Genomic DNA, 14,891 nt, shown 5'->3' on the forward strand with positions numbered 1-14,891 from the left:
GACACAGAATCTGAAACAGGCTCCAGGCTCTGAGCCATCAGCCCAGAGCCTGACGCGGGGCTTGAACTCACGCACCGCGAGATCGTGACCTGGCTGAAGTCGGACGCTTAACCGACTGCGCCACCCAGGCGCCCCCCTGGCAATTTTTAAAAATGAGACATCAATGAAATTTTCCCTATCACTCGACTTCCTATCATGAACAATTTCTCTGTAGCATGTGATGCTGTTTGATAGCATTTCACCCACAGCAGAACTCCCTTCAAAATTGGAGTCAGTACTCTTAAGCCTGCGGCTGCTTTATCAACTAAGTTTATGTAATATTCTAAGTCCTTTATGTTAACAATCTTCAGGGGCGCCTGGGTGGCTCCGTTGGTTAAGCGGCCAACTTTGGCTCAGGTCATGATCTCGCGGTCCGTGAGTTCGAGCCCCACATCGGGCTCTGTGCTGACAGCTCAGAGCCTGGAGCCTGTTTCAGATTCTGTGTCTCCCTCTCTCTGACCCTCCCCCGTTCATGCTCTGTCTCTCTCTGTCTCAAAAATAAATAAACGTTAAAAAAATTTAAAAAAAAATCTTCACAGTATCTTCACCAGGAACAAATTCCATCTCAAGAAACCACTTGTTTGCTCATCCATAAGAACCAACTCCTGATCTGTTTAAGTTTTTATCATGAGATGGCAGCAGTTCAGTCCCATCTTCAGGCTCCACTTCTAATTGTAGCTCTCTTGTTATTTCCACCACATGTACAGTTACTTGTTCCACTGAAACCTTGAACCCCTCAAAGTCACTGATGAGGGTTGGAATCAACCTCTTCCAAATGCTTGTGAATGTTGCTATTGTGACTTGTCCTATGAATCAGGAATATTCTTGGGGCACGTGGGTAGCTCAGTCAGTTAAGCGTCCGACTTCAGCTCAGGTCATGATCTCACAGTCCGTGAGTTCGAGCCCCACGTCGGGCTCTGTGCTGACAGCTCAGAGCCTGGAGCCTGCTTCGGATTCTGTGTCTCCCTCTCTCTCTGCCCCTCCCCTGCTCATGCTCTGTCTCTTTCTGTCTCAAAAATAAACAAAAACAATTAAAAAATTAAAAAAAAAAAGAATATTCTTAACGGCATCTGGAATGGTGAATTCTTTCCAGAAGGTCTTTAGTTTAGTTTGCCCAGATCCATCAGAGGAATCACTATCGATGGCAGCTATAGCTTTTCAAAATGTATTTCTTTTCCTTTTTTTAAAAATGTATTTCTTAAATAACAAACTTCAAAATCTAAATTACTCCTTGACTGCAGAATGGACACAGAATGGATGTTGTGTTAGCAGGCATGAAAACAACATTAATCTTGTACATCTCCATCAGAGATCTTGGGTGACCTGGTGCGTTGTCAATGAGCAATAATTAATTTGAAAGGAAGCTTTGTAACTGAGCAGTAAGTTTCAACGTTGGGCTTAAAATATTCAGTAAACCATGTTGTAAAGAGATTTGCTGTAGTCCAGGCTTTGTTGTTTTATTTATAGAGCACAGGTAGAATAGATTTAATGTAATTCTTTTTTTCTTAATTTGTAATATTTATTTATTTTTGAGAGAGACAGACAGAGAACAAGCAGGGAAGGGGCAGAGAGAGAGACACAATCTGAAGCGGGCTTCAGGCTCACTGTCCAAGCTGACAGCACAGAGCCCGATGCAGGGCTCGAACTCACAAACTGCAATATCATGACCTGAGCTGAAGTCGATGCTTAACTGACTGAGCCACCCAGGTGCCCCGATTTAATGTAATTCTTAAGGGTGCCTAGGTTTTTCAAAATGGTAAATGATTGTTGGCTTCAACTTAAAATCACCAGCTACATTAGGCAGTAAAAAAAGGGTCAACCTGTCCTTTCAACCTTTGAAGCTAGGCATTGACTTCTCCTCTCTAGCTATGAAAGTCCTAGATGGCATCTTCTTCTAATAGAAAGGTGTTTCATCTGCCTTGAAAATCTGTTGTTTAGTGTAGCCACTGGCATTAATGATCTCAGCTAGGTCTTCTGGAGAACTTGTTGCAGCTTTTACTTGCCCACTCGCTGCTTCATCTTGCACTTTTATGTTACAGAGGTGGCTTCTTCCCTTAAACCTCATGAACCAATCCCTGCCAGCTTCAAACTAACTCTGTGACTTCCTTACTTCTCTCAGCTTTCATAGGACTGAAGAGAGTTGGGGCCTTGTTTTGGACTGGCTTAGGGTTTGGCTTAAGGGAATGTCGTGACTGGTTTGGTCTTCTATCAAAACCATTAAAACTTTCTCCGTGTTGGCAATAAGGCTGTGTCACTTTCTTATCATTTGTGTGTTGCCCGGAATAGCCCATTTAATTTCCTTTAAGAACTGTTTCTTTGCATTTACAACTTGGCAACTGGTGCAGTGGCCCAGCTTTCAGCCTGTCTCTGCTTTTGACATGCTTTCCTCACTAAGCTTAATCATTTTAGCTTTTGATTTAAAGTGAGAGATGTGTGACTCTTCCTTTCACTTAACACTTAGAGGTCAACGTGGGGTTATCAATTGGCTTGATTTCAAGGGAATAGGAAGGCCTGAGAAGGGAGAGATGAGAGAGCAGTGGTTGGTGGAACAGTCAGAACACACAGTTATCGATTAAGCTTACTGTCTTACATGGATGTGGTTCATGGCACCCCAAAACAATTACAATAACAACATTAGAGATCACTGGTCACAGATCACCATAACAAATATGATAATAGTGAAAAAGTTGAAATATTGTGAGAATTCCCAAAGTGTGACACACAGGTAGGAAGTGCACAAATGCTGTTGGAAAAATGACACCGATAGACTTGCTTGACACAGGGTGGCCACAGACCTTCCATTTGTAAAAAATACAATATCTACAAAGCACAGTACAGCAAAGTACAATAAAACAAGGTATGCCCGCATTATATTTTCCCAAATTGTATTCATAAATAGGAACTTGTAAGCCATTTTCTCCTCCCTAGAGGAGGGAATTAGCAAGTTATTTCAGTGTCTCTGGGATATAATAGCAAAAACTGAATTTTTTGGCAAGCGTGTTACAATCCACTTACACTATGGGGATGGAAACAGGATAGGCAGAGAGGATAGAGAGACGTTTATTTGGACAGTTTTTAAAAGTATATTTAAATGTTTTGACAGAGTGCCTGGCTGGCTCAGTTGGTAGAACGTGTGATTCTTGATCTTAGGGTCATGATTTCAAGCCCCATCCATGTTGGGTGAAGAGCTTACAAATGTGTGTGTGTGTGTGTGTGTGTGTGTGTGTGTGTGTGTGTACACATATATATATTAAATGTTTTGAAGGTTTACAGTAGGTTATTAACTTCCATATTTGATAGGACCGAAGATACCTTTTAATATAAGTGATTTTTAAAATTATTTCATGTTTTATTCCCTTCTTTCCACATATAGGCTTAGCTAATTGGAAGTTAGTTATCTTTATTTTTATTGTGTCTAAGCAGGAATTCATTGGTTAAAATTCCCATTTTGATATTTAGACAAATATTTGGGCCAGTAATCTCAGTGTGGTAGCAAATAATCACGTGTAGATCAAAGACCATAAAAACCACACAAGGCCATTTGACTTGGGTTTTATTGTGAGACAGTTAAGACTGCTGTATACCATTCAGTGTTCAGATATGTCCATTTTTTTTTTTTAAGTTTATTCATTTACTTTGAGAGATCGAAAAAGAGCATGAGTGGGTAGGGGAAGAGAGAGAGGGAGAGAGAATCCCAAGCAAGTCCTGTACTCTCAGCACAGAGCCCAACGTGGGGCTTGATCCCACAAACTGTGAGATCATGACCAGAGCTGAAATCAACAGCCAGACTCTTAACCAACTGAGACACCCAGGTGCCCCCCGTTATTTTTTGATTGAGTTCTTATCCATTTGGGAAGAATGTTTTCATTCTTAGTTTTCTCATTGGCGTTTGAAAGAATTTTCTTGTGTCATCAGCCTAATTTGTATGTGCAGTAATTGATTCTGTCTTTGATTACTTTAGGAGTTCAGGTCTCAGTTCAAACTTGAATGGGCATTCATTGCTTCAGTGGATGAAGATGGGTGGAAGGGAAGAAAACTTTAGTGTTTGCTTGTTAGTATTTCTGGCTAATTAATTAGAACATTCCTCTTCCCTAAAAAAATATATAGAGTCTGGAAATCTGAAGTAAGGATGAGTTCCATATGTCTAGTTAGTAAAATGTTTAGGCCAAGCTAAATGATTTGACACTTTTTTATTTTGATGTAGACAACTCTGGTAAGAATATTTATTACATGTATAATTATATGCATTGCTTTCCAAGAATCCTACAAAGTGATCTGAATGAAAGTTCTTTTATTCTTCTGCTTGAACAGGAAGTCAGCCATGAATATTACATCATTTGAGAGACACTTGTGGTACAAACTTGCATGTGGAAGACAACTTGAAACTATACAGGAGCAAATAAGCAGATAATTTTAATAAACTAATATGATTAGTAAGTACAAAGTATGTGTTCCACCTGCAGGCTGAACTATGTTTTGTTTGGCTTATATATTGCTTTCCAAAAAAACTAAAAGCTAAAAATGAGAAGATCTGACAATAATTGCTTTACCTGTCCTCCTACAGACAGTAACCTGGATGCGAATTAAGGCTATCCCCTTTAGATGGGGCATGTAGTCTTCAGCTTGTCCCAGTCCTCCTCATTAGATTTTCAGTGTAGCCAGTGAATAAGTTAGACTCAAGGATTTTACCTGCTTTCAGAGGAATGAATCAAAGGGTAATTGACTGTCTTTTGTCTCACTGGTAGTAAGAGGTATTGATGGTGATCCACTATCTCAATCAGATAAATGAGATTAAAATGATAATATTTGTCTTATCAAAGTTTTCTATCAATTGAGATTCTTGAACTATAGTTTGGGCACGTCTGTTTTTATATGCCCAAGTGGGTTCTGAACATGAAATGAAGATTGGTTCTGGCAGTAGTACTTACACTGTGTGACCCTTCTTATTGAATATATATTCAATATTTGGAATAGGAAATCCCCTCTTCCGCAAATTGGTGGATAACAATTAATTTTGGAGCTTTTACTTCTAAAGTGAAAAGAGTTGCCCAGGATTACAAATTAAGTGACTCTGAGTAAGATGGGATGTTAATGTCTTCTATTTGTGAATGAAGGAAGCAGTTTCTAAAATCTTTTTTTTTAAATGAGCACTTATTAAACTGTGACTTAAAATGGCATTATTTGAAGTTAAAATTCGTGAGAAATGTTAGTCTATTCTGTGAGTATCATGAAGAAATTTAGCCCTCTAGTGCCTTGCTTGTCAATAAAATGTATTTCAATGTATTTTTAGTACAGAACAGCAATGAGTGATTTTATGTTACTGTTCCAAAATCTCCACTAGAATGGAAAAAAAGGTATGTGTTTGCTGTTTTAGTAAACAAGAACTCTCTGGGGTTTGTTTCTTCTTTAAGGTCTATGCCTTTGGGTTTTGCGAGCTCAAAGATGGTACATGGGAACTGATTACAATTCTCTTCCCTCCAGGTCCATCTTGCAGATGTGCACAGGGATTAGATCTGGCACACCTGCTCCAGTTTTCCCTTCCTTTCTTTCCCAGTGACCACATTAAGGCTGATGAATGTTGTGTTTTGTTCTTTCAGTTAACTGCGTTACTGTGGTGCATCTTGAAGCCAGTTTGGGCATTTGACTTTTATCATTTGCTTTATCCCTTTTTATTTGTTTTATTCATGGATAATGTTGGAGTATTAAGTGTTTACAAAAACAAAAGGATTAATTTGTAAATCTCAGGTTACTGTTAATTTAGATTCAGTCCTTCAGTGAAAATGGTACAGTATTTATACAAGGATCACCAACGTGTTACTGGGAAGACCTGTGAATGGGTCTCTTGTTTCTTGATAGGAGTATAGTGGTAAGGCTCAAATCCTTTGATTTTTCAAAATATGAAGGATGAGTAAGGGAGACTTGTAAGACATGGAAACTGAGACTCAGCCACATTTTAGAATTTGTTACGTTCAGGAGGCCTTTTAAAGGCATTATTTGAAAGAAATCATATGATATTTGACTTCCACATGTATCAAGTCAAATTTTCACCTCCATATGGCTTTGGCCTTTACAATTTTTGTTAGACTTTCCCTTTTTTATATATGTAGAGTTAGGTATTTTTGTTGTGATAACAATTTTTGAATCTTTAATTGTTAGTATTAGTTCTCTGATCTTTTATGATGAAACTAGGCATATTTTTATTTAATATGTTATTTTGGAGTTCACTGACTGAATTTGCCTGGTTGTGCTTTTTGTGTGTGTATTGGTGAAATTGCCTAGTTGTTCAGGAAATTGATTTGTATAGGTATTGGCTTATGTTAGTGAGCGTATAGTATTTCTAATATTAGCGATTGTAGTTGATAAATAAAAATGGTGTGTTGTAACGAAAAGACTGATGAACTGGGACTTAGGAGGCATTGTTTTTTTAACTTTGTGTCACTGAAGTTTGTGTTTTCAGGAAGGTCTGTTAACATCTTTGGGCCTTCTTTCCCTCATCTGTAGAATTGAAGAGGTGAATTTTGATTATTTTTAAAGATTTATTCCAGTTTATCTGTCACCCTATGATCGTTTAAATCTTAAAGACTTACCTTTCTAAAAGCGAAGGATTTTATTAGTCATTGTATACTATTTCCACATTGTATAGGAATTTTGAAAATTGTGTTTTTTGTTATCACTTATTCAGGATTTAAGATACCACCCATATCTCTCTGTGTACCATTGCTTTCTATAATTGGTCTCAACCTATATTCATCTCTCATTTCTTCCCCATTTTCTAGCCAGGATATTCTAGGTTTTTGCCTGTAGAAGGTACTTTACACATTTTTACTTTCATGTCGTTCTTCATACTATTCCCTTTTTTGCACTCTTTCCCATACCCCAGCCACTTTGAGGCACTATAACATTTTGTTTATAATTATTTTGGCCTTGCATGTTAACTGTATATTTATTGTGTGGTGTTGTATTTAAGACAGTGAACTCCTTGAAGGCAGGTGTTTAATTTTCATCATTTTACTAATCTTATTAGTGATGCACATAATACTTTTCACATATTAAAGAGGGACTTAATATTTCTAGAAGTGAATTTATAAAATGATTAATGACATGTAGTCAGCTCTTTGGTTGCTGTCTCCAGGTAGTTTACATTGACAAGTGTCTTAGAATCGGTCTGATGTTGGGAATTGATGGTGGAGTTGCTGGCCATCAGAAATGACCTCGAGTTAGTTCTGTCAGACTAACACTCCTGTCTCTTTTTAGTGGAAGAATATCTGGAGGGGCGATGCTGGCACCGGCCCTTTGGTTAAAGGCCTTGATACTGTTTATGAAAGTTGTGAGATGTTAATGGTCATTTGTATAGGTAGACTTTTGGGAGATGATACCTGAATTCTAGAATTTATCAAAGAAAATAAAATGCTTGAGTGGGCATGTATGAATGGGTAGAGATGATTCCCCACCCCCTTGGATTCAATCATCTTTTTACTCTTGAATTAATTATTGTGTGCAATAGATGTGTGGTTGGTTTGGACTGGATAAAAGATCAAAAGGCAATAAGGCAATGAGTTAAAAAGCTGAAAAGAGAATAGGAAAGTAAAAGGCATAAGATAAAAAGTTGCCTCTCTTTATGCCACTTCAAGTTGGTAATACATATTAAAGCATTCTGGTGAATATTATGTCCAAGAAAGGGGACCTGAGAAGATAAAATGACAAAGTAGCAGAGAAGCAAATTATCAGGGATTAAATTTAAATCTATGTTATTTTTAGTTCTATTTTATAGCACATCTCAAATCTCTAAGAACTTCTGTATTAACAAATATTTAAGTCAAATATTATATTTGCTTAACAGTAAGAATAGCTCATACGTTCATTAAGAAGTATTTATTTAATGTTTATTCATTTATATTTTTGAGAGAGAGAGAGAGAGAGAACGGGAGAGGGGCAGAGAGAGAGGGAGGCAGAGGATCCAAAGCAGGCTCCACATTGTCAGTGCAGAACCCAGTGTGGGGCTCAAACTCACAAAACTGTGAGATCATGACCTGAGCTGAAGTCAGATGCTTAACTGACTAAGCCACCCAGGCACCCCAAAAAGCATTTTGATATTTAAATTTCTCAGAAAGCATTTGGATAATTTTTAATGCAACATCCTTTTAAGGATACAAAAGATAGAAAACATGCATTGCCCATTCTTGTTCTATCAGAGATTGTAAATAGGGAATATCTAAGGCCCTTTCCCTACTATTTATAGTAGAAGCATTTTATAGTACAGAACAAAACTGCATGTTGACTTAAGAAAATAATCTTGGTTAATTTTTATTTTAGAAAATATTAAGCCATTTATTTTATTTTAACAGGTATCTTTCAGATGAAGGCATTGAAGCTTGTACAAGTTCTCCTGACAAAGTCAATATAAATGACATCATCCTGATTGCTCTCAATGTAGGTTTTGTTTATTATCTTATATAAACATTTTAAATCTGGAAGCTATGTTCATGAGAAACCTCTTATATAATAAAATTGGATATTAAGATAAGTAATATGGAGGACATCTTTTATTTTTATCGTACATTTTAAGTTGCAGTGATGTTTGTTGAATTTGGTAATCTCATATCAGCCCAATTTTTAGAAATATATGTTTCTTGTAACATCTATTATACAGAATCCAGTGAAAAGAAAAAAAATGCAATTAAAACTCTAATTTCCTCCCATTGATCAGTTATAAAATTTCATAACATTTACAGTAGATACATATTAGCAGAAAAAACTGATCATATTTATTAAAACAAATTACCAGTTAACATAGGAACTGTAGGTAGGTTATAGCTTTTTGACAGCTGTATTTATTGTTTCAAAATAACTTTTCCTGTTAACAAAAGTAATATATATTGTAGAACACTTTAGAATACAAAAGTAAAATAAGAAAATTAGGGCTATTTATAATTACTGTTAATGTTGTGTATTTATTTCTTTCCAATCTCTCTCCCTCCACCTGTCTGTAATAGCCCTATCTTTTTCATGATTGGGATTGGCTTTTGAATTTTTTTTTGAAGTTATAAAAATTATTTGAAATTTAGATGTAAGTTAAATGAATATTCTTTTTTCAGTTTTGTAGTTACCCCAGTGAGAGTTTTTTCATATTGCTTTTATAATAACAACCTATTAAATTATAATTTAATCTATTCAGTTAAATTTATACATTATGATACATAGTCAACTAAATTTATAAGAGAATTACTGCCTGATGAATCCATCATATCACTGTAAAAGAGGTATAACATGAAGCAGAAATGGTAGCAACTGATAAGAACATTTAAGATAAAATAAATGTATAACTGTGTATAACTTTTTCTTTTCAAATTACTTAAATTTATATATAATTAAATGGACTTAAACATAAAATTTATGTTTCAATTCTGTCATTTTTTTTCAGCATCTTTAAATTTTATTCAATAAAACTAACAAGATCATTTTTTGTTCTAAGCTGAGAATGTAGGTTTTTAATAATAGACTATAAAATTTTTTAAAGTAAGCTTTAGAAGTTATGCATGTTATCTATGACTCCAAAGGGAAATATTCCCTATACACTTTTTTTTTGACCTGTACCATAATAAGTGAATTCTACTTTCAAAAAATAGTGAAAGACCTCTATTCATTGAAAAAAATTTCTAAAGATGATGAGGAAGAGATTTTGTGACAATCTCTGCTTTTCTTATTTTTCTTATATATTTAGATAAATCGCAATGAACTATCTATAATTGGGTGTGAAGCTTTATTATTTTTTAAAAGCTTATTTATATATTTTGAGAGAGAGCGAGCCCACAGACATGTGAGCATGAGTGGGAGAGGGGCAGAGAGAGTGGGAGAGAGAGAATCCCAAGGAGGCTCCCACGTGGGGCTCAATCTCATGAGCTCTGAGGTCATGACCTCAAGAGATCAAGAGTCCGACATTTTAACCGACTGAGTCACCCAGGCTCAGTTGTAAAACTTTAAAATAAATCAAGATGAAGTATTTGTCCTATGCACATAAGAGGTAATGATAACCATTATTTTATGAATTAATTTTTTTATAATTTTCTCTGAAATATATGGTTGAAAACTCCAGCCTAAGCTATCATGCCACATAATAGGAAAACAAAAAAAAATACTTTTAGTTAAGATGAGGTCTACACCAGACAGATAATCTACTTTGAACCTTACTTATCATCTTTAAATAAAATCAGGCATTTCCATTGAATTTTTTCATCTTTTGAGTGACCAGTAGCTGAAAAAGGCTTGTATTATTGATTCTTATTACATATAACTTATTACATATTGGGAGAATAATCCATGCATCAGCTTTCTTATGTCCCCCTCCTCCTGTGTGGGGGCACACTGAGCTTGTTCCTTTGTCCAGCAGTGAAAATGCAGTAATATATGTGCAGGTTTTCCCTGCTATCCAAAAGTAGAGCATTCCTATGAAAATTTTATAAGCCAAAATGGTGTAAAGTGAAGAAGCAATTACCATTAATTTATGTGGAAAGATTTTAGAGCGTTCCCAGACCTAAAAAGTAACCTCTCTTAGGCTTTTCTGACACCATAGGGCATATCTTGCTAAAGGATGCACAGAATAAATCAAGATAAAACACAGATGCATACAACACAGTTGAAACCTACTGTGGCTTGATGCTGAGATGCTGAGTGTGGTTCCTGGGGAAGGAGCTTAGCTGTGGCCCTTTCACTGTTTGCGGTGTGTTCTGTTTCTATGAAGGCTTACTATAAAACAAACACTGAACCCTATTTTTGTTTTTCTCCTTTTTCTGTAAAATGAAAATCTTCAAATTTCTTTCAGTTAGTGAAAACTCACGTAGGTCTTTTGTGACAGCAAAGTGGCATAATGTTAACTTTTGCAAAGCAAGGATAACTGGACAGTGTTTCTGCTCAAGGAAGTCCACTGGAGACCAGCACCCAAGGCATTGATTGGACTGCTTACGAAAGTACTCTGTGCCTAAATGAAACAATTCTAGACTCCTCCTTCCAAAAAGCAGCTGTTCACCATAAATCACATTGTTTATACAAATATATATAGTCTAGGCAGTGAACCACATTTTCAGTTAGGAGATGGTTCAAGTACATAGTTCCCAGATGTCAGCCTAGGGCCAACCTTGTGAAAGTAGGCCCTTCTAAAAAGAGCAGCTACATAACTCATTTCTGTATAGATTTTTATGTTGAAAAGGAAGATTCTTAAGTTTTTACTCTACCGAATGGGGAGTAAGAATATTAAGAAATGACATTGAAATCCAACATGCAGTTTGGGGATCAAATACCTGAATTATTCAGAAGTAAATTAAGTGATAGCTCAGTCTTAAATTACTGAATACTGTGTATTGGTAAAAATTTAAAAATAGATTTTTAAAAATTTCTTTTAAGATTCTGTACAATATAAAATGATTTGCCAGATAGATATTCCAATTGAACTCACTCAATAGTCAAGAATCTTTTGTATGTGTGCACACATTCATGTCTATTTATAGGCTAAATATTTCTCCTGCATAAATTTTTATGTACAATATCAATGAATTTTTGGACCCATTTGTCCTACTGATCTTGATATAATGGCATCTGAATCAGAAAATTTCCTTTGCAGTATTTACAAATTGACTTTGATTTTAGGATGCTTAAAGATTTGGTAGGTCATTTTCATCTTATAAAAGAATAATGAAATAATATTCATTATGTGGGTACAGCACTTTAAAAGTTAGGCAAACTTTGAATATATTGTCTCCTTTTAGCCTGATAACAACTTTGTGAGGTAGGAGTCATGATATTTTTTCCATTTCATAAAAAAGTAAATTACCTGAATTTAGAGAATTTGTGACAGTGTCCACAGTCCTATTGTTTAATTACAGTTTGTAATGAATCATAGTTTAGGATTTTAGTGTCATGCTTATTTCTACTTCTCATTTTAGTTTATGTTACATTTCGTAATTACTGCTAAAAGCCAGAAATGAGGGACCATGATGTATCATAAAAGTTGTATATATTCTGTTTCTTATACATATTTAAATATTTTAGCCTTTGAATGACTTCAAAATAATGCCTATATTTTTATGAACTGTTAGTTGTATTACTGGCTTGATGATTATTCATATTCAGATGATAGCAAAATGTACATGTCTTATATTCACTAAAATTAACATGATAGCTAATATTCATTAAGTGCTTACTCTTTGCAGTTTATTGACTAAGTGCTTTGCGTATATTGACATTTAATCTTCAAAACAGTCCTAACATAGGGAAGGCTAATATAAATAGTTTTTGCCCATCTGTTACTCAGTATTTTCAAGATGAAAAAGCTTGCAACTCGAGATATGCTTTATAATTTTTTCACTCCATTATTGGTTAGAGGCTACAAACATGATAAAACTGATGCATTGTTTCACAAGTGTTTTGATTTGGGGCTTAGTTTGCCTGGCAGTTCCATTTGGTGAGTTTGTAGCTTGCGAGTAACCCTTGCATTACATTGAGAAATAAAATATGAATTATGGTAGTAAAAGACTGGGTGATTGTGTAATTTTATGCTCGTTTCTTAAGCTGATCACATACTGATATTTCAAATAAGAGGATGTTCTATTATTGTAGGTGGTCAAAGGAGACTATCCTACTTCTATGTATTCATTTTATATTACAGTAATTTTAATCATCTAGTATTTTCCCCTTGAGTCTAACATGAATTTTTGCCTTAACAATTTATGTGATTAAATGCACTGTTTTCTTTTATTTTGCTCTTAAGGAGATGACGACCTACTGTTATTATATTTTAAGGAATAGCAAAACAATATAAAGTTGGTTAGCAATCTAACCTCACACTCCCAGTCACCAAGATAATTTCTTAGCTTAAATAATTAGGCCTCCTTCATGAGTATTGACAGTTTTCCTCTGAGCAAACTTCTTACCGTTCCTTTAGTTTGCACTTCCTAAAGAGGACAGTATCCTTTGCGGTTCTGCTTTTTATGTAAATTGTACAGTTGAAGTTTTGTTTTTATATCAGAAATGCTATAACTTTGTTTATGTCAGTCCTTATGTTTTCCTTTCGATGTTTTGCTTTGGTTTGCTGAGAAATATGTACTTCTGCACTTTCATAGAGTTAGTCATTTCTTCACTACTTTAGATTTCTATAATTTATTTAAGCAAATGAAATATACTTTTACTACAGTAATATCTTACTGTTCTTGCTGTTGCAGTTGTGTTGTTCCCTAGGATATTTGTATGTTATGTAGCTTTGTTTTGGGTATCACAGCTTGTAGAATAATGTGTTTTCGTGGCTCTGCATAGCAAGGTCACATAGGGTTCAGTTATCAAGAATATATTCTGTTTGTGTATTTAAAAGTAGTCATTTGGTTTGGGCTTGGGCATTAAGTTTTTTAGTAAGACTACAGTTTACATAAAAGCAAGTGTTAGGTTTTAATAGAGAAAATTTAGTAAGTTAAAAAGTTATCAAAAGGAATACAACCAGAATTAAGTCCTTAAACATTACTAGTCAACTTACCAGTGTACTTTAAACAACATATGTATGGGACTATGTTATTTGAAAAGATTGATTATATGTCTAGATCTCATAATCAGCTAAAAGATACTTAAATTTCATTCTATAAACCTTAAGTAACTTCATCTTTGTTTATGAGTAAGATTAGATTTAGATTTACTTTTCTCTACAATTATATTTTAATAATAATATTTTTATTTTAGACAGACTTAAGAACAATTGGCAAGAAATTCCTCCCCAGTGACATCAATGGTGGAAAGGTAGAAAAGGTAAAGAAAAATGTTAACTTCCTAAATTATGCTAACTACAATAAATATGAACATTTACTAAATTATTGCAATTATTTTTTGTCAGTAAAGACTGCAACTGCAAAATATTTTAGAAGTGAATAGATTATAGAGTCATCCTCATAGTAACTTTCTATACAAATGGAAATCAATTGACTTGAACTTTTAAACTTTTGGTGACTTTTTCAACATTTAAAACAAAACTTCTGTTTCAGGAATTATAATTATGGCACACTTACATGTGAGACTTACCAGATATTGCTGGAGTTCAGGAGAAGGATCCTTTTGTACCTTTTAATTTTAGTTACCTATTTCCATATTTATTTAATGAATTTATTTATATAAAATTATAAGATTACGAGAGGATATCAGAAGCAGTTTGTCAAAGCTATGCATTTGGTTATTGCTGTCATTTTGCACCACACACACACACACACACACACACATATATATATAAATGCATAATATAATATAATATAATATAATATATAATATAATATAATATATGTTATATATCATATAATTAGATATCTTAGAATATATATATATATATATTCATGTTATGAATTTTTTCAGTGATCTTTTTAAAATCCGGGATACAGTTTTTAGGTACCAGCTACTCAGTCTTTTACTTCTTATTTATTTATATTCAATTTCTTCTTTTTATTTGAAAATACATGTAAATTGTGTCAGCCAAGAATTTTATGTGCTGTTGGTCACTTTTTGAACTTTTAAAGAACATCATTATCTGTAATTTAAATACTTTCAGTGTTTATGTTTAGAGTTTGAATAAATAGTCTTATAATTTTAACATTTAGATATTTAATATAGTTATCAGATGTTTTAAATTTTAGATAATTGTAAAAGATCTATGATGTAACAACTTCTCTCATGTTTCTCACATTTTCTAAATATTAATCCATTTATGTAAATAATGGTCATCATTTAGGTGGAAAGAACCATAAGAGTTTCTAATCTTATCTAGTTTTTCTAAATTTTTTTTCTTAATGTTTGTTTATTTTTGAGAGAGACAGAGAGTGAGCAGGTGGGGG

At 34.3% G+C, this 14,891-nt stretch overlaps 1 protein-coding gene across 1 annotated transcript in view; it reads left to right on the plus strand.

Moving 5' to 3' along the window:
• The window catches only part of TDRD3 (tudor domain containing 3), a 162,230-nt gene that overhangs the window by 49,778 nt on the left and 97,561 nt on the right, over positions 1-14,891 (plus strand). The window contains exons 2-3 of the mRNA XM_030311878.1: positions 8,385-8,469; positions 13,756-13,821. Coding sequence (XP_030167738.1) covers positions 8,385-8,469; positions 13,756-13,821 — 151 coding nt within the window. The remainder of the gene's footprint in view (positions 1-8,384; positions 8,470-13,755; positions 13,822-14,891) is intronic.

This window comes from Lynx canadensis, chromosome A1, assembly GCF_007474595.2.
Source record: "Lynx canadensis isolate LIC74 chromosome A1, mLynCan4.pri.v2, whole genome shotgun sequence".
NCBI lineage: Eukaryota > Metazoa > Chordata > Mammalia > Carnivora > Felidae > Lynx > Lynx canadensis.